The 25,127-nt window shown below is 41.5% G+C and overlaps 3 protein-coding genes across 3 annotated transcripts in view; 1 reads left to right on the top strand and 2 right to left on the bottom strand.

Annotated features, from left to right (window-relative positions):
* LOC133443736 (piggyBac transposable element-derived protein 4-like) overlaps positions 1 to 2,608 on the bottom strand; it is a 19,093-nt gene extending 16,485 nt beyond the window's left edge. Inside the window, exon 1 of the mRNA XM_061720928.1 lies at positions 2,567 to 2,608. The gene's annotated coding sequence lies outside the window, so the exon portion shown is untranslated. The remainder of the gene's footprint in view (positions 1 to 2,566) is intronic.
* LOC133443737 (high choriolytic enzyme 1-like) overlaps positions 1 to 13,442 on the top strand; it is a 14,779-nt gene extending 1,337 nt beyond the window's left edge. The window contains exons 2-8 of the mRNA XM_061720929.1: positions 3,313 to 3,358; positions 4,553 to 4,705; positions 9,428 to 9,545; positions 10,575 to 10,753; positions 10,866 to 10,947; positions 11,038 to 11,164; positions 13,324 to 13,442. Of these exons, the coding sequence (XP_061576913.1) occupies positions 3,313 to 3,358; positions 4,553 to 4,705; positions 9,428 to 9,545; positions 10,575 to 10,753; positions 10,866 to 10,947; positions 11,038 to 11,161 (702 nt within the window). The 3' untranslated portion in view covers positions 11,162 to 11,164; positions 13,324 to 13,442. The remainder of the gene's footprint in view (positions 1 to 3,312; positions 3,359 to 4,552; positions 4,706 to 9,427; positions 9,546 to 10,574; positions 10,754 to 10,865; positions 10,948 to 11,037; positions 11,165 to 13,323) is intronic.
* Positions 13,443 to 18,211: 4,769 nt separating this feature from the next.
* Positions 18,212 to 23,832, bottom strand: LOC133443738 (interferon-induced transmembrane protein 5-like). The gene is made up of 2 exons (XM_061720930.1): positions 23,544 to 23,832; positions 18,212 to 20,878 (listed from the first exon to the last, which is right to left on the bottom strand). Exons 1-2 carry the CDS (start codon positions 23,748 to 23,750, stop codon positions 20,657 to 20,659), a joined length of 429 nt encoding a protein of 142 aa, XP_061576914.1. The 5' UTR covers positions 23,751 to 23,832; the 3' UTR covers positions 18,212 to 20,656.
* Positions 23,833 to 25,127: the final 1,295 nt, after the last annotated feature.

Raw genomic sequence — 25,127 nt, forward strand, 5'->3', positions numbered from 1 at the left:
TACACACACACACACGCACACACATACATACTATACGTACATAATATACATATACACACAAACATACAAGTACACATACATACATACACACACACACACATACACTCTTTTTTCGTTATATTTCTTAATTGTGCTGACAACATATAAATAAATAATAATTAACAAAAGAAAAAATATATAAATATACATATATACATACATATATATATACATATATATATATATATATATATATATATATACACATAAACAATGAACACATGGTGACAGTCAATAACCCTCATCCCTGTACCTTGTGAAAAATATTTTTCTATACGTGTTTTTGAAATGATTTATGTTTGAACATTCCTTGTGCTCCTCCCTCAACCTATTCCACAATTTGACACCACACACTGATATACTGAAACATCTTCTAGTGGTGTGCACTCTCTGAGTTTTGAAATTAAAACTACCCCTTAAATTATAACCCCCTTCCCTTACAGTGAATAATTTCATAATATTTTCTGGTAGTAGCTTGTTTTTAGCTTTGAATAAGATTTTTGTTGTTTGTAGTTCTATGATGTCTTTGAGTTTTAGTAACTTTGATTGTAAGAATAATGAATTTGTGTGATCTTTGTAACCTGCCTTATGAATGATCCTTATTGCTTTCTTTTGCAGAATGATTAGTGGATGTATTGTACTGGTGTAATTATTGCCCCAAACCTCTGCACAGTAACTTATATATGGAAGAACTATTGAACAGTAGAGAATACGGAGTGATTTATGATCCAGGACCTGTTTTGCTTTATTGAATACTGCTATGCTTCTTGATACTTTGGATTGTATATGTTTGATATGTGGTTTCCAGTTGATTTGGTCATCTATTGTCACCCCTAGATATTTGATTTCATTAACTCTGCTAATGTTCATCCCATCCAGTTGAATCTGTAGTTGTTTATCATTTCTGCAATTCCCAAACAGGATTATTTTTGTTTTACCCAAATTTAATGCTAATTTATTTATATCAAACCACAGTTTTAATTTGATCAATTCAGTGTTAATGTCATGTATTAGAAGTTGTAGGTCACTGCCGGAACAAAAAATATTGGTATCATATGCAAATAAAACCAGTTTTAACATGTTTGACACCTTGCATAGATCATTAATATACAGAATGAATAATTTTGGGCCTAACACTGACCCCTGGGGGACGCCACAAGGAATGCCCAAACATGTTCAGTGCCCAAACAAATCACCCAGCTTGACAAACTGTTTCCTGTCAGTCAGATAACTCCTCATCCAGTCCAATACCCTTCCCCTGATACCATACCTCTCTAATTTCATGAGTAAAATGTCATGGTTTATTGTGTCAAAAGCTTTTTTTTATATCTATGAATATTCCAATTGTGTACAGTTTTTGGTCCAATGAATTAGTGATTTCCTCTATTGACTCTGTTAATGCCAGTGATGTTGATCTGTTTGATCTGAATCCATATTGACTTTCATTGAGTAATTTGTGTTTGTCCAAGAATTTATCTAGCCGGTTATTGAACAGTTTTTCTAATATTTTGGAGAATTGTGGGAGTAATGAGACAGGTCTGTAGTTTGTAAAGAGGTGTTTGTTCCCAGTCTTATGCAATGGAATGACCTTGGCTATTTTCATTTTATTTGGAAATGTACCGGTTTGAAATGATAAATTACAGATGTACGTTAGTGGTTTCGAAATTCCTTCAATTACATTCTTTACAATAGTCATATCAATATCGTCACAGTCGGTTGATTTTTTGTTTTTGAGTTTTAAGACAGTTTTAATAATCTCTCTCTCCTCTACTGCTATAAGGAACATGGAGTTAAGATTTCTTTCTATGAGACCACCACATAGTTCCTCTGATGTTCCTGAATCAGGGATACTTTTAGCCACATCAGACCCAACATTAACAAAGAATTTATTAAAACAATTAACCACCTCATTCATGCCGTATTTCTCGGTATTGTCTATCATAAAATATCTCGGATAACCCTCATGTCTTGAACCATTTTTTTATAATGCTATTTAGAATTTTCCACATACCTTTAACGTTGTCTTTATTATCATCTAATATTTTATGATAGTATTCTTTCTTGGATGTTCTTATAATAGTTGTTAGCTTGTTTTTATATTTTTTATATTTATTTTCTGCCTCTTTGGTTCTCTGCGAAGAACTGAAATGAAAATGAACAAGAAGCCGTCAGGGTCGCTCTTTCACTGATGTCACATCCTGACTCAGACGTCTGACTCCAACCCCCCGACCAATCGGTGGCCTGTAGTGTGATGACATCACAGCCCGACTCAGCTGCTTAGAACCTCGGCAGAGTGGATACCTAGTTAGACCCCTAGTGGGAAAGAACCAAACCGAGCCGAGTCAAGCCGGGCTGAGTAGGTACTAGTGGAAAAGTGCCATGAGAGGGAGGGAGAGAAAGGGGGGAAAGAGAGAGAGAGAGCAGGGAAGGAAAGAGAAAAAGAGAGAGAGGGGGAAAAGGAAGGAAAGAAAGAAAGGGTTGTTGATTTGTTGTTGCTAGGGAACCAGAACAGCGTCTCAGCTCGTACCGGGACGTTGTCGTTGTGAAGAAGCGCCTGACTTTCTTCCTGGTTCCTCTGGTTTTATCTCAATGGAGGTCTGAGAGGGCCGAACTCGTCTTTTACAGCAGGAAGCTGCTCTGTCGCTTTCTAGGGCAACAGTTGTCTGTCATCCACCTCTTCTGCTCCAGACCATAATAATCACAATAGTCCAATTGTCTTTCCCCCATTATAGCACTTTATCTTTAAACCCTCAGCACTTTAATCGTAACCAGCACTTTAATTTGCTCTGGCACTTTACCGCCTAAACTTTTAACTGCTAAATGTGAAATGTGTGTAATGTATTCACTATTGCAATATATGTAAATGTCTAAGATCGTGTTAGTAAGATTGATGTGTCAGGTTGTTCTCCTGTTCCTTCTATCTTAAATAGAAGCAAAATAACAAGAACAGAAACTTTTTGCACGCTATATTTGTATTTGTTCTAACTTGTTGTTTAACTTGTCTTTCTTTTATATTTTTAGCCGGGGGACTGCCAATGGAAACTAGCTCTGTAGCTAAAATTGGGTGCATTTGCATTTTTAATTCTAAATGTATATGAATGTACACTGTCCCTTCCCAAATAAACTGAATTGAATTGAACAAAGTCCAACTTTATAATTCTGATGGTTGTAAATGTCGGTAGATTTACTCGGATCGCTCTGACTGGTTGAGATCCGTCTGAGATTAAACTCCTCCGTTGATTCTCTTCGTTCTTTCTTGTCTTCCGGGTCCAGGAACCGTCGGTGTCCGAGCTCCTGTGGAAGGCCAACAAGGACGTCGGTAAGACGCCACCACATCCCGCTTTCTGTTTAATCAGTGCAGGTCCGAACCGCGGCAGCCCGGAGCATCTACCAGGTTCTTGGGGACGGGGCCAACTGCTCCACGTCGTAGGGGTTCTACGTTATTTACTGAATCTATATGGGACTCGCTTTGACCCGGTTTTATAGAGGGTCTGCATAGACGTCACTTCCCCACTGGACCAGCCCCCTTACTCGCACTGAGTGGCAAAACATCAGCAAAAATGGCTGCAACTAGTGGAGAAGACGGGATAACAGCCGATTATCGGCTTAAATTAGCGTCAGTTGGACTTGACAGTGACCCGTACAGTTACCCCAAGAACCAGTGGTCCATGGACATTAATATTTGGCCACGAATCCGGTTCCTGATATTTATATGTACTTAATTTCTACACCGGGGAAATACAGGAAGCAAAGCTTGAAGGTATACAAAAGTCTTGACGCTTGACGCTTGACGTCATACTTCAAGGCAGGATTTGTTGGCGGAATTAACGTGAAAAGGTCACGGAACTTTATGATTTGACCGTTTAACGTTAGCTACCCAAAAATCCAACATTACCTGATACAAAATGGGAACCGCAAATCCACGTTTTGGTGCCTGTAATCCAGTTGTTTTTGCCAATTGCAGCGATCCATTTGTCTCTCTTTAGCTTATTTTTCGGCAGTCTGTAAAACGATAACTCCGATTTCTTGCTAAATCTATGATTACAGTCGATCGCACAACAGCTCTTTCCCATTTTAGATGTTTTCCAGTTGCTCAAACTGAAAGTTTACGCTGCCACTCAGTCTTTCTGCCACTCAGTCTTTCTGCCACTCAGTGGGCGTAACCCGCTGTGAAGTCGCATCTGTAACGTCATGCGCATTCCCTCTATAGATTAGATACATGATATATACGGTCCAACCTGGTTCTGGGTGCATTAAAGATGCTGCTGGACCGTCTGGACCCGGAGTGTTTCCACTACGGTTCTTCGAGATCTGAATCCTCACCTGGATCCGCTGTATTTATTCATCGTCGGAGAAAGTGGGTCTTTCTGATTGTTGGTAAGGGGTCAGGGAGTCTGAGTCCTGGTCGGGCCAGTCCAAAAGAGCCTTGAGCCGTTACATGGCCCGGGTTTGACCCGACGACATGTCTGAACCAACGTCTGAGCTCACCACTGGACCTCTCGTCCCCCGTCAGTTCACACGGCGGACGAGCCCTTTGTGGTGGACGACATCGCCTACGCCGACGAGTCTCGGAGGAACGCTGACCAGTGCACGTCCCGCGGCTGCATGTGGCCCAAGTCAGCCGATGGGAAGGTCTATGTCCCCTACACCATCGCCAATCACTACAGTAAGTAGACCGGACTCTCTCACGTAATACTTCAATAACAAAACACTGATCAATAAAAACAAACGCGAGGTCTCGGTTTTAGAAAACGTATCAACGGCTGCTGGAAAAACTCGTCACCTACGCACATTTTTTCGTGATAACGAGGACATTTTCCTCCGTTTTTTCGTGATAACGAGATAATCTTCCTCAGTTTTCTCGTAATGTAATAATTTTCCTCCGTTTTCTTATGATAAGATAATTTTCTGGCGATTTCTCGTGATAACATAATAATTTTCCTGATAACGTAATAGTTTTTTCTACTGATATCGAGATAATTTTCCGCCGATTTCTCATGATAACAAGTTAATTTTCCGCTGTTTTCTCGTTATTAACGTATTATATTTCCCAGCAATTTCTCGTGATAACGTAATAATTTTCCTTCATTTTCTCGTGATAACGTAATAATTTTCCAACGTTTTCTCGTGCTAAGGAGATAATTAATTTGGGATCTCAAGACCTAAGAAGCTATAAAGGTTCATACATAGGCCTACATACATTTTATTTCTTCTGTTTTCCTGTGGAAATTTCTATCACGGGAAAACAGAGGAAACAAAATGTCTGCATGTATGACCCTTTAGAGCTTTATTCTATAAAATAATAATAATAATTAAAGCTGTCGACCAATCAGAAGAAGGGGCGGAGCCAATTTACACCAATTATGTTCAAGGACTCAAAACCGAGTCCGATGACACCACCCAGTAGTCTTTATGTCAAACCATTCAAAAGTTATGGCAGAAAGTAGGAACTCAAATCAAATATGGACCAATCAGATGAAGGGTGGGCGTGCTTTTTGGCATCTATCGTCGCCACGGTAACGCTTTTGAAAGAGAAAAGTAATGCACATTGTCGCAGTATCGAGACGCGCATTTTGATGTATAACACACCCGGGTGCACGTTACGGTTCGGGCCCCATTAACGGCCAAAGAAATGGCATAAATTGCGGCAAAATTACACAATTAATTCAAAATGGCCGACTTCCTGTGCGGTTTCGGGCATGGCGCCAAGAGACTTTTCTTTAAATTGCGCCATGATACAGGTTTGTACCGATTTTCGTGCATGTACGTCAAACCGTATTGTGGGGCTTGAGGCACAAAGGGGGCGCTGTTGAGCGATTAGGCCACGCCCATTAATGCAAACCATTAAATATCAGGTTTTTTGCTTGCATGCAAAATTTGGTGACTTTTGGGGCACGTTTAGGGGGGCAAAAAGGCCCTCATTTCGTCGGAAGAAAAACGAGAAAAAATGAAAAATAAAAATTGCTACAGATACAATAGGGCCTTCGCACTGTCAGTGCTCGGGCCCTAATAATAATAATGATAATAATACTTTTTTTTAAATCCTCCCCTGGTGGGTTGTACTCGGGTCACATGATCATCAAACCCCTCCCAAGACCTGCTGCCACGTGTTTGTTGTGTTTACCTCGGCTGGACACGCCCCCCCGTGTCCGTCAATGTACAGAACAGGTGACGCGCGGGAAACGCGCATTAAACACGCGGGAAACGAAGGAGGTGACACGACTCACCGAACCCGGGTCCGGTCCGCGCAGGCGGTGCGTGCTGAACCGTCGGTCCGGCTCCCGGATGCAGCGGATGCAGCGGATGCAGCCGATGCAGCAGATGCAGCAAATGCAGCAAATGCAGCAGATGCTGCCGATGCAGCCGATGCAGCTCCCCGGTCCCGAGCGTCCTCCCCTCCCCGGTACCAGCCGGTACCAGCCTCCTCTTCCCCCCTTGTCTCCCCCGGAAGTGTAAACGCTGCAGGGTCACCAACCCACGCTTTTTAGTTTTAATCCATTGATTGATTGATTGATTGAAATCTTTATTTCAAGCATTAAATAAAAAAGAAAAAACAATTACACAAAACATCATAAAAGAATACAAATAAACGGTCATTAAACAAATCAAAGGGAAATAAACCTTCATGCCCGAAAAGGAGTAGGAGGAAGTAAAAAAAACTTGTTTCTATTTCAATTTTGCTTGAATACAAAATAAAAATAAATATAATAGCAAGCTTTACTTTCTGTTATTACATTATAAAAATATTACAGCACTTCATTGCTATATTATACCTGAGCATTTTAAATATAAATATACCTGAGCTTTATAAATATTATACCTGAGCTTTATATATAAATGATATATCAGAGCAATTATGAATATTATAATATATATATATATATATATATATATATATATATATATATATATATATATATATATATATATATATATATATATATATATATATACATCTTATCATAAACAATATAATAATTATTATATATACCATTTTATACGTACATTATGTACATTATGCTGAATCCCCACACCCTCACTACCTCATGTCTCCTCTTCCCTGTATTTGGCCAAAAAAACGACACCATGAACTGGCATTTCATCGTTATTCCCATGTAAATAATGAATAACATATTTATTACAGGTACATGACTGAGCAGGGAGGAGAAAGAGTTGGGTAGAAATGTCTAAATAATGAAAGAGAGGTGAGATTGACTTGATTCTCACAGATAAAGAGAAGGGTTAGTGAATATACTGGAGAAAGAGGAGACGATGAAAGAGAAGAGTTCTGGATGGGGTTGAAAGATTTGCGTGTTCCTTAATCTGGTGCAAGAAAACAATCAAATGTTAATACAAGCCTTATTATATCATGCACAATATTTTCTGGCCAGAGGTACATTTGTCTGAAACCACAGAAGTAGGAGAGAAATGCACCTTTTTTATCCCCAAAAAGGAGGAGAGGGGGTCTCCCATCTATCTGAGCCAGACACCAAGAAAACCATCTACAGGACTGTCTCAGAAAATTAGAATATTGTGATTTTCTGTAATGCAATTACAAAAACAAAAATGTCATACATTCTGGATTCATTACAAATCAACTGAAATATAGCAAGCCTTTTATTATTTTAATATTGCTGATCATGGTTTACAGCTTAAGAAAACTCAAATATCCAACTAAAAAAATTTGAATATTCTGGGAATCTTAATCTTAAACTGTAAGCCATAATCAGCAATATTAAAATAATAAAAGGCTTGCAATATTTCAGTTGATTTGTAATGAATCCAGAATGTATGACATTTTAGTTTTTTTAATTGCATTACAGAAAATAAAGAACTTTATCACAATATTCTAATTTTCTGAGACAGTCCTGTACATGTCAGTTTTATTTTAAATTACCGTAAAACTTCTCATAATGTCCCAATGATCTGCTGGGTGTAGCAGAATATTTCTTAAATTAAACACCCATCCCAAATAAAGACTGGGTCATACATTGTTTTTCTGGGGGTAAAAATAATATTCTACCGTATGCAAAATATACCTGACCTAAACACAAACACACCTATTATGGCATTGAATACCTATTTTAAACAGGCCTTGAATGTCTTAAAAACAAGCTTTTGATTTGTTTTAGAAATTCAGCCTCTAAGCCATGTCTGTATCTTCCCATTCTCTAACCTCATTATCTATGAGGGATTCTGAGTGGGCGGGGCTATGATAATGAGGCTCTGTGCTGATTGGCTGCCTGAATGATACACCGCTACGAAAAAATGGCAGAAGCTCCGGCCGGCGGAGTTAGTTGTGGGCGTGGTTTCACGCATCGGAGGCCAACCTACAGTATGTAAATCGCATTGTAGTTACGTAACGACGGTAGCAGAATCTGAACGGCTCGTAGAAGCCACATGACACTGGATGGCTCATCCGGACGGCTGTACAGACACTGCAGAATTTGGTTGCTTTCCTCCTTCTCTGAGTTGGCAGGCTGAGGGGAGACCACTTTATATACGTTAAAGCAAGAAAAAACGTGTTTTTCATAATAGGTCCCCTTTAAACGAATTGAAAAGTGAGTGACTTTTTATTTAATCTTAGAGTGACATCACTGATGGCAAGTTATGAAGTTGAGCGGTTTGTGCATCAAAGAGAAAGGTGGAAAAAAAAGAGGGGAAAAGAGGTGAGCAAAGAGCTAGCCGTTATTATATTCGCCATACAAGTGATGGAAAAGAGTTGTATCGGACCATAGCTGACACTGAGAAGCCGTTCTCGAAGACGGACAATAAGATTTGGGTTGAGATTGAGAATTATTAAACGCAGGTCCCAAATAAACGCCTGTTGATTTGAGTGATTTAAGTGATTAAAGGCTGGGCCTTTATTAGTGATTTACAGTATCTTTTCCTGTTGCTCATTTTGACCTGGGAAACTAAGCAAAAAGGTCTAAACAGTCAGGACTGTTATGGAAATTATTTCTTTAAAGTTACAGATTTCAGAGAGCTCCAAAGTTATATTGCTTCACATAAACTACACATGACATAAACCCAGGTCAGAAAGGTCACAAAAGGTCACACCAAATGGTCAGAACCCAAAGCTTAGAGTCCTCATGTAGTTAGAGTGAAGCATCTATGGAAAAACCGTTAAGCTATTTCATCACATCTGAACATAGTGAAGAGGAAATGCAGCCGGTTGGAAGATGCAGAGGACGGAGGGGGAAATAATATCCATTATGGCGACCCCTAAAGGTAAAATACCCTAAAAGTGCTGAAATGTAGTACAAAGTAAAACAACAAACAGTGCAAATCACATTAAGACACGAAAGAAACACAGGGAAGCATTTTCAAACATTAGTTTTGTTAATCCTGAGAAACTTCTTCTTCTTCTCCGTCTGTGTGTCTGCAGCGTCTCGTGAGCTGTCCATCATCAACCGAGGCCTGGAGTCGTTCTCCGAGTTCTCCTGCATCCGCTTTGTCAGATACAGCGGCCAGAGAGACTTCCTGAGCATCCAGTCTCACAACGGGTAATAATGTGTGCACACATGTGGGTGAAAGAGGCTACGAGATCTTTATACGGGACAATAATATACCTTTTTGGGAGCGGAAATGTGCAAAAAATCAACTTATTCCACATGGGGGTGTATGATCACGTGACCCATTGGCTACCGAGCCGGGGCAGTCCGACAGATCTTGTAGTACCATTTCATCCCATTTGAAGAGTACTTCGTTGTTGTTTACACGAGGGATTGAGAGACAAACTCTGTAGTGATATGCTGCCCCCATGTGGTCAGATGTGGTATTACTACATACAGTGGCTTTAAATTATAACAATGAGACAAAATGCTCATTAACAAAATCGTATTAATGCGATCTGTTCGGATTACATTTATTAAAAACAAATATATTGCCGATCAGAACATCTAAACTGTCAGATTATAATATCTTCACATTTATATCCAAGTCTTTACATCCTTGGGGCAAGCTTAAAATTAATTTAGCAGATTTAAGTCATGCGGCTTCATAGATAAGTATAATTGGCTGTCATCTGCATAGGAGTGAAAATTTTGTGTCTCCTGATGACATTACCTAAAGGAAGCATGTAAAGAGAGAACAGAATTGGACCAAGTACAGAACCTTGTGGAACGCCAAGCGTGACTTTTTTGTGTGGGGAAGATTTATTGTTAGTGTGTACAAACTGAAATCGATCTGATAGATATGATTCAAACCAGTTTAATGCGGTTCCTTTAATGCCAACTCGATGCTCTAGTCTTTGTAGAAGTGTGATGGTCGATAGTATCAAATGTTGCACAAATTTCCAATGGAATAAGTGTAGAGAGAAAGCCATTTGTAAGTTTAACCAGAGCAGTTTCTGTGTTATGATGGGTTCTAAATAGATAGATAGATATATATATATATATATATATATATATATATATATATATATATATATATATATATATATATATATATATATATATATATATATATATATATATATGTATGTCTCCCTGCTCTGATCAGTTTTTGCCGTTTGTATTTACCTGCATGCACAGCTGCTACTCCTACCTTGGTCGCCTTGGTAACGGCCAGACGCTGTCGCTGGACCGCCAGGGCTGCATCTACCACAACACCGTCCAGCACGAGCTGCTCCACGCCCTGGGCTTCAACCACGAGCAGTGCCGCTCCGACCGGGACCAGCACATCCGGGTCCTGTGGGGGAACATCCAGGACGGTCCGAGTCCAGAACCTTAAAACATCTGGATGTTGACATGAAAATAGCTACTTGATCTATAATCGGATCAATAGTGAGGAGTCTCAATATGCCTTTCTGAACCTTGTCCCAGGTTTGGCGTACGCCTTTGATAAGCTGGACACCCTGAACATGAACACCCCCTACGACTACAACTCCGTCATGCAGTACCACAAGTGGGTGGAGACGACCTGCCGTCCCCTTCCTCCGAGTCTCCGGCTGGTTTAACTGTAACACACCTGAGTCAACCTGTGCGTTGCTTCCAGGTACGCTTTCTCTGCCAACGGCAGCCCCACCATGGAGCCCATCCCCGACGCCAACGTCGCCTTCGGCAGGGCCACCAAGATGAGCCAGAACGACATCGACAGACTCAACAGACTCTACTGTTAAACGGTAAGGAATCCCCCCCACACACACAGGCTGCAGCAGGCTGTAATAGAGGGTCTGCATTGACGTCACTTCCCCACTGGACCACGTCCCTTTACATTTTTGCCACTCCCCCCTGAGTGACAAAAATGGCTGCAACTAGTAGGGAAAACTGTGGAGAAGACGGGATAACAGCCGATTATGGGCTTAAATTAAAGGCAGTTGGACTTGACAGTGACCCGTACAGTTACCTGAAGAACCAGTGGTCCACGAATGGCCACGAATCGAGTTTCCTGATATTTATATGTACTTAATTTCTACGCCGAGGAAATAGACAAAGCAAAGCTTGAAGGCAGACAAAATTATTGACGCTTGGTCCGACTTCAAGGCAGGATTTGTTGGTGAAATTAAGTGATGAGGACACCGAACTTTATGATTTGACCGTTTAACGATATCTACTCAAAAATCCAACATTACCTGATAGAAAATGGGAACCGCAAATCCACGTTTCGGCGCACTGGAATCCAGTTGTTTCTGCAAATTGCAGCGATCCATTTGTCTCTCTTAAACTTATTTTTCGGCAGTCTGTAAAACGATAACTCCGATTTCTTGCTAAATCTATGAGTACAGTCGAACGCACACCAGCTCTTTCCCATTTGAGATGTTTTCCAGTTGCTCAAACTGAAAGTTTACGCTGACACTCTTTCTGCCACTCAGTGGGCGTAACCCGCTGTGAAGTCGCATCTGTGACGTCATGCGCATTCCCTCTATAATACCTTGATGGGTTAAGAGCGTTTTGGAAGTGCTTCGGGAAGGTCTTGGGTCTGAACCCGGTCAGGCAGGATCACGGTGGAGGGGGCAGAACTGGCGCTAGGGATGGTGGGAGGTCCCAAAGCCGGACCAGCTGAGAACCACTGCTCTAAAGCATGAAATCTTACCATGTGCACCTTTAACCCTTTAAGACAGGCCAACACACGGCCAAAGTTCCGGGGACCGTCCTCGGGACTGGGCAGACCGGCGAGACAGTTCCGGGGGTCGCCCATGAGGCCTAGGCTTGGTCCGTGCCGTGGGGTCTGGACGAGTTGGCGTGGGGCTTGGAAGGCTTGGCGGGGAACTTGGACGACTTGGCAGGGAACCTTGACTTGGCGGGGAACCTTGACTTGGGGGGGAACCCGGGTCCGGGGCGCTGGCTGCGGGGGAACCCGGGTCTGTGGCGCTGGCTGCGGGGGGTCCGGGACCACCACCGACGACGCGCCCAAGACCACCGCCGGAACAGCGGCTAGCTGGGGCTGGGGCTGGCATCGACGCCGTCGTCGCTCCAGAGCCTGAATGCTCCTGGGGCCACCCCGAGCCGGGCGTGTTCCGGGGAAGGGGGATTCCCGGTCATCCGGGGAGTTCAGCTCATCTGGGTGCCTCCAGCCAGGAATAGTGAGTTCCGCCTCCCGGTACACGATGTCCCAGAAGGCTGCACTCTCTCCCGCTGGGTCCATACTGGTGGTTCCATTCTGTCAGGGCTGGTGTGGTGAGGACCCAGAGGCAGGAGAGCGAGGCAGGAGTTCGCAACAAAAGGGGTTTATTTTCCAACCAAAAAACAAAGCGCTGCTTAGCAGGATCAAAAACACACGGAAACAGGGATAAAAAAACTGGAGCAAAAACAGGCAGGACACATGGAGGAAAACACAGTACGGAACCACAAGGAGCAAGGGAATGACAAGACCAGATATACACAGGGGATAACGAGACACAGGTGCAGACAATCAGGGCAGATGGGACACAGGCGGGGCAAAACAGAAACAAACTGGGGGAAATGTCAACCACTGACAATCTACATTTTTGGAGCAATCTGTATTTATCTTTATAAAATGTGAGCAGCTGTTTTGTAAATGTTTATTAACCTCATTGTATGTCTTTCTTTGTCTTCTTTGTTTAATAAACTGAGGATCACAGATACATGATGAACAGATCGCACAGCTGGACTTCATCTTTCCTTCTCTTGGCAGGACTTTAGTATATTATTCACTGTATTTCTGCCATTATGACATATGATCTAAGAACATTTCACCAACTCAACCTGGGATTTTAAAATGTTAACTGTTTTAACTACGTTTGACCAAGTATAACGGGCCGCTCATGAAGTCTGACTTATAAAAACAATCTTATCTTCTATGTTTCTCTTTCTCCAATAGGAGACAACAGTCCTGACGAATTTCTCCCCATTTGGACACCAAACATGTTATTTCTGAGTCTTTTATCATTTAAGACTATTTGGCAAATTGCATTGACAATAAACTTATAATATACTTCACCTCTTTGCAGGAGTTGTGTTTGTCTTTTGAGAACTTTTAGATAAACATGAAACAAATTTATCTCTTAATAATGTGGTTGATGAAAAAGAAAAAGATTAAAGAAATTAAGAAGATTAAAATGCATATATATGCTTTGGTTTTTACCAAACTTGGTATTAACCATTAATATATATGTTATATATGAAGACAAAAAATGTGGTTGGTTTGTTTTTAAGCTGTTCTGTAATTGGATTAGCAGGGCAACTCATCGATATAAACATTTATTTCTCTCCATACAATTAAACCCAAATATCTAAAAATAAATATATATAGACCATACTTAAGTAAAAGCCTAAATACATCACTGTTTACCTTCTTCCAAGTGATGAATATGCAATTAAAGTGCTGCTTAGCCAAAAAGTATTACATTAAACACTCAATGGCAGAATACAGCTTAATATCTGCTTCTAACTTTCTTCAGTTAATTAAATGATTGCACACGCATTCAAAAAAAAGCATCTGAGCCCAAAGAAACAATGCAGATCTTGTCCAAATCTGTAAATTATCAAAATTCTTCAGAGAATAAGAAAAATTGGGTGGGGGGTGACATCCACTGCTAACCCAGGAAGCAAGAGCACACGGAGGCACACGTCGAGCACTGGAAATCTGCAACAAAAACCACAAACGAAACACAAAACCGACACGGAGCTGACCAAAACACGAGCAGCAATCGACCCAGATCTCGAGATCTGATCACAGTAAGCTAAGCTACCGCGATTAACTAACCCCAAAACTACAGAGCAAGCATGCAGGTGAACAAGCCAGTGTGTATGTCTATGTGTGTGTGTGCGTGTTTGTGTGTGTATGTGTGTGTATATGTGTGTGTGTATGTGTTTGTGTGTGTATGTGTGTGTGTGTGTGTGTGTGTGTGTGTGTGTGTGTGTGTGTGTGTGTGTGTGTGTGTGTGTGTGTGTGTGTGTGTGTGTGTGTGTGTGTCGGCAGTTAATGCGGCCCGAACCGTAACGTGCACCCAGGTGTGTTATACATCAAAATATGCGTCTCGATCCTGCGACGACGCACATTACTTTTCTCAGTCAAAAGCGTTACCGTGGCGACGCTAGACGCAAAAAAGCGCGCGTCCCCTTCATCTGATTGGTCCATATTTGATAGTTCTCCAAAAGTCACCAAATTTTGCATGCAAGCCAGGCCTGGCAAAAAAAATTGATATCTAATGGTTTGCATTAATGTGCATGGCAAAATGGCTCTTTTCTCTGCCATAACTTTTGAATGGTTTGACATAAAGACTCGTGGGTGGTGTCATCGGACTCGGTATTGAGTACTTGACCTTCATTGGCCTGAATTAGCCCCGACCCTTCTTCTGATTGGTCAATATTTGATAGTCCCTATTTTCTGGCATAACTTTTGAATGGTTTGACATAGAGAGTCGTGGCTGGTGTCATCCGCTAAATGTCCAGGCCTGAAGAATCTACATGCAAGTCATACAAGCGCTTCCACTGCAGCCTGAACGTGCACAAGGGTGCGAGGGCCCGTTCATCGCTGCTTGCAGCTTTAATTTTATTTGCTATTTCCTGTTTATATTCTATTTTATTTCATTGTATTGTATTATTACTCTTTATTTCTATTTCCCTTTTTAATTGACTTGTTACTGTTTAGTTGTGTCTTGCTGCTTTTAATGTTGATGTAAAGCACTTTGGATTACCTTGTGTTGAATTGTGCTATACAAATAAACTTGCCTTGCCCTTCCTTGCCTCAGGTGGGGTCAAGAATCAGTGTTGTCGTTGTATCGCAGGTCCCAGGCGCACAAGAAAGAGGAGACTGGATGTCAGAAGACGTGTCCTGTGTAAAAGCTCATGATCACAATGTGCTCCAGTGACCCCTTACTGGAAATGGCCAAAAGCGTAGCGTAGTAGCGTGATATACTTATCTGGCTTTTTTTCTTTTTAACCGTGTCCAGGTTGAACACCACATAACTTCTATTACAGAGCACATGTTACACTTTTAGAGCCCAGTGGGAGGCAGTGCAGGTTCGGTCATCTGCTCAAAGAAACTTGATGTGAATCATCAGCAGTTTGTGTTCCTGTGACGTCCACAAGAGGTTCCCCACTCCACTTCTTAAGAGTGAAGGGTACGAGAGGATGCAGGTTTTATATTTCTCTACCAAGAGAGCTGCCAAGGTGGAGGCATGAGGTCGGTTTTCATTTCTTAATTACATGCTTTTTTTGCACAGTTCTTTTTTTCTCGTACTGCACTACTTTTATTTTTTATTCCACTGTATATACTGTTTATATTTTGTAATTATATATGTTTTACTTTTTTCATCCTTCTTTCGCTGCACGTGTGTGTTGTCTGTACTGTGCTGGTGCACAGAGCAAATTTCCCCACTGAGGGATGAATAAAGGACTATCTAATCTAATCTAATCTAATCTAATGTAATTGTCACACCGGGTTGGGCTGGGGTGAACGCACATGAACCAAGACGAACACACTACAAGACAAGGGGAGATGTAGACTATTTGAACACATGAGGGTAATGAGGAGGAGATGAACACAATTGGGAATCAGGGAAGACAATCAGAACGGTGACACATGAGGAAGGACAAGTGACCTGAAACGGGAGGAGAGTTATTTCTTTCAAAATAAAACAGGAAATGACAAGACAAAAAAGACCCAAGACAAGGTAGACCCACCAAAGTGTGGCACTAATAAAGACAAGGTAGACCCACCGAACCAGAAAAGGGGTAGTCTGCAAGGATATTGGACTGATGCTTGGCCCCTCTGTGAGAAAGGGGGCCCCTTGATGCCTTCATATCTGCCACTGCTTTCCAAGTCTCACCTGGAACCTCACCTTCACCGACGTCAGAACCCAACATGGCTGCTGTTCACCTCTACGAAGTAAACGCTGTTTATAACACTTGCGTCTTATTTCATTCTTATTAAATGAGAAACAAAAACAGTCACTTTATTATCAGTGTACTTGTTGCTACAATGCTTGTAAGCCTTTTGTAAGCCTTTAATACCACGTACCGTGTTGTCACGACGTACCCCTTGGAAATGTTCGTCTTCTGAATTTGCACATAGAAAGTGGTCAGCTTCAGTTCGACGTGATCCTGAGTTCTGAATTTCAACTTTCACGGGGAATGAGCGGTATCGTGAGGTGTCTGTGACCTTCAGAGCTGGAATTGTGACTCCAGGAGGTGTTCCAGTTGAAATTTCCATCTTTGAACTCGGAAATTCCAGTTTCCGTGTTCAAACAAGTCTGTTCCTGAGCTCATGCTCGACATCAGAGTTTGGGGAAATGTTGTGCACTTTTTGACACTGAAGTAGGGAAATGCAATAAACATAACAGTCAATTGCATCTAAACAGGTTTTTCGGGAGCTGTGCATGAATAAAATACAAAGAACTTGAGTTCAAAAGTACAAAAAACAAAGGATTCCTTCATAGCTGTGGCAGGAAGTTGGTCATTATAGTTGTTACTATTATCTTTGGAGTGATTTAAAATTCCACATAACCAAAGAAAATAAATGTTTTCAATTTAATTTAAATCTTAATGTTGATTTAACGATAATTTGGAAAAATTATGAATATTCAGCTTTATAAAAGGTGCACAAATATTTGGTTTGAGTTTGATAAAAACTGAACCAACTTCATGTAAAATACCTTTTTTTTTTTTTTTAAATGTATTTTTATCAATCGGTTTAGTTGGATGTTTGCCATGCTCGTTATAGGTTGAGTCAAACAACAGCAGTAGTGTTTGAGCCTTTTCCTGCAGGTCTTCCTGTTCCATCCAGAAGCCTCGGCAGCCGGCACGAGCTCCTCCAGAGCAGGGGGACGTTTACATCTCCTCCTGCAGTCCCAACGCCTACCCTGTCATTTTCCTCAGACATCTGTAAGCACTTCTCTCAGACCACAGGAGCAAAATAGAAAGTTGGAAGCCGGAGGCTGTGATTTGGGCGGGTATAAATAAAACCGTGAGCCAAAGAGAAGCTACTAATATGCTGGCTCCAGATGTTGCGAAGATGGTTTGAACGGCAGAAAATCTGAACGACACGAGGAGCAGGAGGACGACCAGAACATTCCGGGAGGGTTTGGAGTATGAATTAGTCAAAAATGTCTTGTATTTAACACAATATTCAAGTAGGAACAGTGACATCTGTATAATGTGTACATTTGCATTTGCGTCATTGCAACAAACTTAGAAAAATGGTATTGCTTAAACGGTATTGTGCAAATTCTCGTTGAAAAACCCAAACGTTAAGGATTTTGTGTTGTTTTTGCAGGAAATGCAGAATTGCAGTAAATATATGAACAGACTGGATGTGGAACGTGTCCACTGGCTCTAACCAGCAAGCACACAGAGTCTAACAGGTTATTTAACATGCGACTGAGTGCTAATTGAGAAGATATAAGCAGTGTCGTCCCAGTGTATGCCTCCATTCTGCCTCTGACCTCTGTTGTGGTCTGCCTGGGCGGCGCCGCCTCCCAACTGGAGGGTACATTTACACAGTTTCCTAAAACAGGGTGCGTATATATAGCAGCATGCTCCCAGCTGGGATAAAAACGACCTAGCCAGCCGCTCCCTCGGACCCACCCCGGTGCCTAACCCAAAATCATCACTTTAAAGTTGGGTGTAGGTGCAGCAGCAGGACCGCAGGAGCCATTCGAGCGAACACCTCTTCATCCTCCCTCTTCATCAGCTGAGAAGGGATTCAGAAAAATCACCAATTTTTTAATATATATATACTTTTTAATAAGTACAAGAAATCGTTTACAGTGTGTAGCTAATAGCGTCTAATTTATTTAGTTCAGAGGTTGACAATAAGAAAATGGCAAACCAAAATACTCAAAACGATATAGTACCAATAAAAGTAAACGTATAAAGGAAACATGATAGATGTAGAGTAATAGTAATAAGAAGACAAAGCTACTGAAAGTTGAAAACAAATGACTCATCAATGTAAAGTGGCTCTCTCATCGCTGTTGGCTCTCTTCTCCCTTCTCTCTCTTCCCTTTCCACATAACATAAATACTATAAATCAGTGTTCTTCGGTCCGGCTCCTCGGGATTGGCTTCCCCAGCGTGTTTTAGACGTTTCCCTCCTTTTACTTCTGCTCATCCAGGTTTGGGTTGAGGGGGCAGCAGCCAAAGCAAAGAGGCCCAGACCTCTCCCGTCTCTCGTCCACCTCTCGCCACGTCCTCCAGCTCTTCCTAGGTAATGCAGAGGCATACCCAGGCCAGCCAAGAGATGCAATCTCTCCCATGTGTCCAGGGTCTGTCCCGGGGCCTACTACAGCGACTCTACCGCGAGAATGGTGGAGCTTCTCAAACTAAGGCTGAATTATGGTTCTGCGTTAAATCAACGCAGAGCCTACGCCGTAGGGTACGCGGCTACGCGGGAGGTTCTCCGTAGCCTACGCCGTAGCCTGACGTGCACCTCCCAAAAAATGTAACTACGCGTCGAGGCGACGCAGGCCGAGAGGGCTGTGATTGGTTTGCTTGGTAGCAACCCCTTTCCCGTTTCCGGTTCTCTCTCTGTCACCATTGTTCACTGTGACCGGAAAAGCCGGAAGCTAAACAAAGAATCAACTAGAGACGACGATAATAATACATTTGTTGTAATTCAGCCACATTGGAGGGCTTTCGAGCATGAATCGCCTTTTCTTTTCTCCGGAAAAGAACGCAACCCCCTAGCGCTCTGGGTGGGTACTGCACCGCAGCGAAATGGAGTGACGGAGAGGTCCGAAGGGTTCACGACTAGGCTTGCCACCCGTCCCGTAAAATACGGAATTGTCCTTTATTTGAGAAAAAAATGTTGCGTCCCGTATTGAACTAATACGGGACACGATTTGTACCGTATTTTCATTAACTTTTACACCATATTCTAGTTGAATTATTGAAATAAATTAACTTTTACACCATATTCTAGTTGAATTATTGAAATAAATTAACCTTTACACCATATTCTAGTTGAATTATTGAAATAAATTAACTTTTACACCATATTCTAGTTGAATTATTGAAATAAATTAACTTTTACACCATATTCTTCACCTGTAGGCTATATTACATCTTGGCTGATGTGGACATACAGTAGCATAGGAGGATATTTCAGTTGCTAGTATGGTTGGCTGTCTGTACAGTCATGCAAGTTCAATGCTATTAAAGCACTTTAAACTTTATATCAAAGCATTTTGTTTTTTCATATAAAATAAACACATTTTTATTCAGTTTAGAAGTTTTGGGGCTTTTTTTTGGCTCCTGCGCTGCTGAAATCAGGACGTCCCTTATTTCTATTTCTGAAAGGTGGCAACCCTATTCACGACGGCGTCACGGCAACGGCGTAGGCTCTGCGTTGGTTTAACGCTGAACCATAAATCAGGCTTAAGGGTCAGTACTCTGCAGAGGAAGTTCATTTCAGCCGATTGCTTTTGTTGTCTCATATCTTTCAGGCTCTACCCACAGTTCGTGACCATGGCGTAGGTAGGAACACCACTCACAACGAACCAGTACAGCATCCATGCTAACTCCAACACACCTGGCTCAGATCAATGAGTCGTTAACAGACTTGTGCAGACCTTCATAACAAGCTTGTGCAGAGAAACATCTAAAGCATGCAGGGTGGGAGGTGTTGAGGACCAGGACTCAAAGAACGCTGTAATAAATAACAAAAAAAAAAAAAAACGATGCAGAGGAGATTTCAGGCTGAGTCAGCCTTTGGTCCACTTCACATCTTAACTGATCATATCGTAGTAAAGCTGACGATCACAGTGGACCTTTTTCACTGCAGATGTCCCGGCTCGCCACCGCAGGAATTGCATCCCATTTTGTAATTTGTCTTCCTTACTGGCATGACATGAAACTGTGGTTCTGCAGTTAAAAAGGTCCACTGGGGGAGGCAGCAACGCTGCTCCACCAGACTCAAAGTACCAGGTTTTCATATTTATTTTACTGAATAGTATAGTGGTAAAGTTGTCATCTAAAACATTTAAGTCCTGTACACATCCGGGCTACTTTTCTCTTTGATAAATTAGTATTATTTTAATGCTGAGCAGAGTTTGAGCATCCCAGCATGATTCCTGACTCCCATGTTGGGAAAGAAGCATTTAGACGCACTGAAATTCGAATAATGTCTTCCTTCTTCTTCTGAATCAAATCAAATGGCCTCTCCTCACAGTTGGTGGAACAATCTGAGACCCGCCTTAAAGGCACCTTCATCTACCAGCTGAACAGCTTCATGAAGCTTTGGAATCCATCTTCTCCAAAGAAGTCGAAGGAGCCCTGGGATGTGCCGAGGTGGACGAGGAGGAGAACGATCAGGACGACGGCCAGAAGTGGTATCAGCATGTTCCAGCCGGCCGCCAGGATGTTGTACCATTTGGCCTTGTCTGAGCACTCCTGGGCCATCTGCAGGTTGCCCAAAGTCTTCTGATCCCTGGCCTACAAACACACACACATCCAAAGTACAACATGGATCACAGCATTCCAGCATTCAAGTCCCATCTCAAAACTCACCTTTAAAGAACTGCTTTTAATGTGTGATTAATGTCTTGTGTCCTTATGTACTGTCCTGTGTCTTGTAATTGTACTATGTGTTTTGTTACTTATGTAAAGCGTCTTTGAGTGCCTTGAAAAGCGCTATATAAATAAAATGTATTATTATTATTATTATTATGGAACCAGTGAAACAGCATAAAAAAAAGAATCCCTTCGGTTTGATAAATAAAAGATGACCTAGAAAAGCGTATTTCAGCAACAATTTTGTTAATGCAGCTTGTTTCCAGGTCAGTAGAAGGATGTACAGTAAATCCTTGCTAAGTTTACATGTGCATTCTTTTCTCTGAATCTTTCTCTTGCAGTCTCTAATTTCTCATGAGTACTCACGCATTGAGAAGATGCCAATTACCCCATTTTTAACTGCCCCCACAGCGAGTCGCTGCCTTTAATTTGAGCACTGGACCAAAGTGGGCCTGTCATTCAGAGCTGCACCCAGTGCAGACATGAAAAAAAGAGTTAAATAACGGGTGTACAGTCCCTTCTGTGGTGAAGATTTTAGGAATCTTTTTATTAAGAAAGAGTGTTTTAAATCCTGAAAAGTATATGTTGAGGCCAAAATTAATCTTTGTTAGTTTAAATATACTTTATTTACTTAATCCTTTATTTGAAAGGTGTATATGAATTGGTTTTGTGGGGGCATGGTATTGTTTGTATTAAGGACAGATAAGTTCAGAAAGAATCATTTTTTGTTGGTTTGTTGCGTTGTCTTCGCCCCCCTCCTTTTGCGTCTGCAGTGATTTAATGCGTGATTATTGACACCTGCAGATGAAGGGAAGAGTGTGAGAGTGGGAAGCGGGACAGTTTTTTGACTGCAAAGGGCAGATCGCAGAAATAAATTAAGAAGCCTTTTTTTGCCTTTTTGATGGATACTTTTTGTAAAACTTATAATCTGGACTATCATTAAATTGCATTAATTTGGAGGTGACGCTGGATCCGCGTCTGTCTTTTGTTTTGACTGTGTTTACCCGCTCAGTAGCGGCTCACAAAAGTTTTGATAAAGAAGCCGCAACAGTATACAGGACTGTCTCAGAAAATTAGAATATTGTGATTTTCTGTAATGCAATTACAAAAACAAAAATGCCTTCACATTCTGGATTCATTACAAATCAACTGAAATATTGCAAGCCTTTTATTATTTTAATATTGCTGATCATGGCTTACAGCTTAAGAAAACTCAAATATCCTATCTCAAAACATTAGAATATTCTGGGAATCTTAATCTTAAACTGTAAGCCATAATCAGCAATATCAAAATAATAAAAGGCTTGCAATATTTCATGATATGTTGATTTGTAATGAATCCAGAATGTATGACATTTTTGTTTTCTGAGACAGACCTGTTTTTAAACTGTTTCTGAGGGTGAAGCTTCTGTTTTAGGTTTCCGTCTCATCGCAGCAGCATTCCTGTGGCATAGGATGTGCCAGTTTTCTAGCGCGTGGACAGCGGATGCAAAACAATAAAAAAAGGTCCCTAAAATGATCAGTATGTTTTGGTTTAGTTCTTTTACATGCTTCATGGGATCACAGTCCTCAGTCTCCCTGTAAGGTCTAGTCGGTGGTACTGGAGATGAGGATCTGTTGCATAGTCAAACCTCGGATTCAAGAGGTGGAGAGTGGGTTTTTGTCCTGGCCGTGGAACAGTGGACCAGCGCTACACCCTTACTAAGGTTCTGGAGGGGACATGGGAGTTTGCCCATCCAGTCTACATGTCCTGTGTGGACTTGGAGAAGCCCTTCTACAATATTGCATGGGGAGTCCTGTTCTACGGGAGTATGGGGTGCCAGAACCCCTTATACGGGCTGTCTGGTCCCTGTATATCCCGTGTCAGAGCTCGGTCCGCATCATCGGTTTTGATTTGGACACATATCCCATCAGGGTTGGACTCGGCCAGGGCTGCTCTTTGGCACAAATTCTGTTCATTACTTTTACGCACAGAATTTCTAGGTGCAGCCGAGGGGTGGAGGGGGTTCAGTTTGGTGACCTCAGAATTGTGTCTGCTTTTTGCAGATGATGTTGTTCTGTTGGGTTCGGGCCGTAACCTGCAAATCTCACTGGAGGTTTGCAGACAAATGTGAAGGGGACGAGATGAAATAGTCCTTAAAGGGTCACAAAACACTATCACTATGTTTTACTGGACTGTGAGCCCCCCCCCCCCCCCCCCCCCCCCTTATAATCCAGGTCCTGGTCCAGGTTTCTTCCCTCCTAAAGGGGAGTTTTTCCTTGCCACTGTTTCGCTTAAGGTTTTTCTCCCACTAGGGGAGTTTTAACCTGCCGTTGTTTATGTTTATGTAATAATTGCTCAAGGGTCATGTTCTGGGTCTCTGGAAAGTGCCTAGAGACAACTTCTGTTGTAATAGACGCTATATGAATAAAATGAGTTGAATTGCATTGATAAAATTGTCTGGACCCGTCTGTGAACTTAAGACATAAAAAAATGAAAACTGGATGATGGATGGTTCTTTTCCAATGGCCCAAATGGCCCAAACAGATAAAATTAAAAGTATTAATGTCACATTTAGGGGGGGATAAAAATTGCAATGCAGCTCACCTTGATGGAGTAAATGAGCGCCATGAAACCCAGGCAGCAGAAGTTTACGTAGAAGGTGTTGCACAGCGACCAGATCAGATAGTCCCGGGGAGGGTTTTTTCCAGTGTTACCCATGTTCACCACAGTGGATCCAGCTGGCTTGCGGGCAGACTTGCAGTTGGTGAGCGGGGTGCAGTCAGAAGGAAAGTTGTATGAATGGTTATCCATGCTTGCAGAGAAGATCTCTGGTAGTGAATAACTAGCTGGCAAATTGGATCAGGAAGCCTTGTGGATGTTCAGTCTCTTTTGGAAGTGGTGCCCCCCTCCCTGCGATGTGTGAGGCTTTTAAAGGGCTCGCGCAGAGGGAGGTGGCTGGGAAAGGGCACATGGGCAGGGCTCTTTCATATACGGCAGGTCTGTCATTATGTGGCCGGGCCTGAAATACAGAACGAGGGATGAAAAAGTTCAAAAAAACGCAACATGGGAGGAGAGCAAAGTCTTCCACCGAAGAAAGCCTAGAGCTTCAGCTCTCTTAAAGATCTAGTGGTTAGGCTGGGTGGTATCACTTTTGACTTCCATGACGGCCAAAACTCATCCAACTTGAACATTTTTTAAGAGGAAGCTGAAATACATACAGTAGTTGTTCATCAATGAAAAGTAAGGAAATTATATTCAGTTTCTGGGGACACCATGTAGATGCTGTTTGAGGGGCCAGATTTAACCAAACTATACAGGACTGCAATGTGAGTGCAATGTTCCGAAAAGGAAGTCCGCCTATTCTCAATCAGCTTTTTCATATAAAGCTATTAAGGAATGGAATGGGCTCCCGGTCAATCTAATGAACATGGCTGACTTCCATAGTTTTTCTAGGGCCGTCAAAAAGTGGCCTATGGATAGTCAGTCCTGTTCTCATTGAAAATACCGGACGGGTATTTGGCCATCAGATGGTTCCCTTGTGGGTACCATCTGATGGCATTTGGATTTTCTGATTTATTTATCTCGACCCAACCTTATTTTAGGTTCAATTATTCTAATCTATGTTATTTTAATCAGTCTGTATTTTGTACTTGCACTAAGTGCTTTAAATGTTAACCTTTTATTGTGGTTTCAGGACATTGTACAGTAGTCTGTTTCGTGTATTTGCATTTGAATACTGTCATTGTAAACCCTAATGTGTAGTATTTATGTTTGTCAAGGACTACAGATGGAAATTAGCTTGTGGCTAACTCTGGTGCCGCCATCTTTTTAATGTACCTGCACATTGTCCTTTAAATAAATAAATAAATAGACAGAAAATTAGAATATTGTGATAAAGTTCTTTATTTTCTGTAATGCAATTAAAAAAACAAAAATGTCATACATTCTGGATTCATTAAAAATCAACTGAAATATTGCAAGCCTTTTATTATTTTAATATTGCTGATTATGGTTTTCAGTTTAAGATTAAGATTCCCAGAATATTCTAATTTTTTGAGATAGGATATTTTTGAGTTTTCTTAGGCTGTAAGCCATGATCAGCAATATTAAAATAATAAAAAGGCTTGCAATATTTCAGTTGATTTGTAATGAATCCAGAATGTATGACATTTTTGTTTTTGTAATTGC

This window comes from Cololabis saira, chromosome 5, assembly GCF_033807715.1.
Source record: "Cololabis saira isolate AMF1-May2022 chromosome 5, fColSai1.1, whole genome shotgun sequence".
NCBI lineage: Eukaryota > Metazoa > Chordata > Actinopteri > Beloniformes > Belonidae > Cololabis > Cololabis saira.

Bases quoted from the DNA above. Each gene is read 5' to 3' on its own strand.
- LOC133443738 (XM_061720930.1), bottom strand. From the start codon at position 23,750: ATGGATAACCATTCATACAACTTTCCTTCTGACTGCACCCCGCTCACC. The intron at 20,879-23,543 runs GTGAGCTGCATT...GTGTGTTTGTAG, and splicing joins CGCTCATTTACTCCATCAAG to GCCAGGGATCAGAAGACTTT.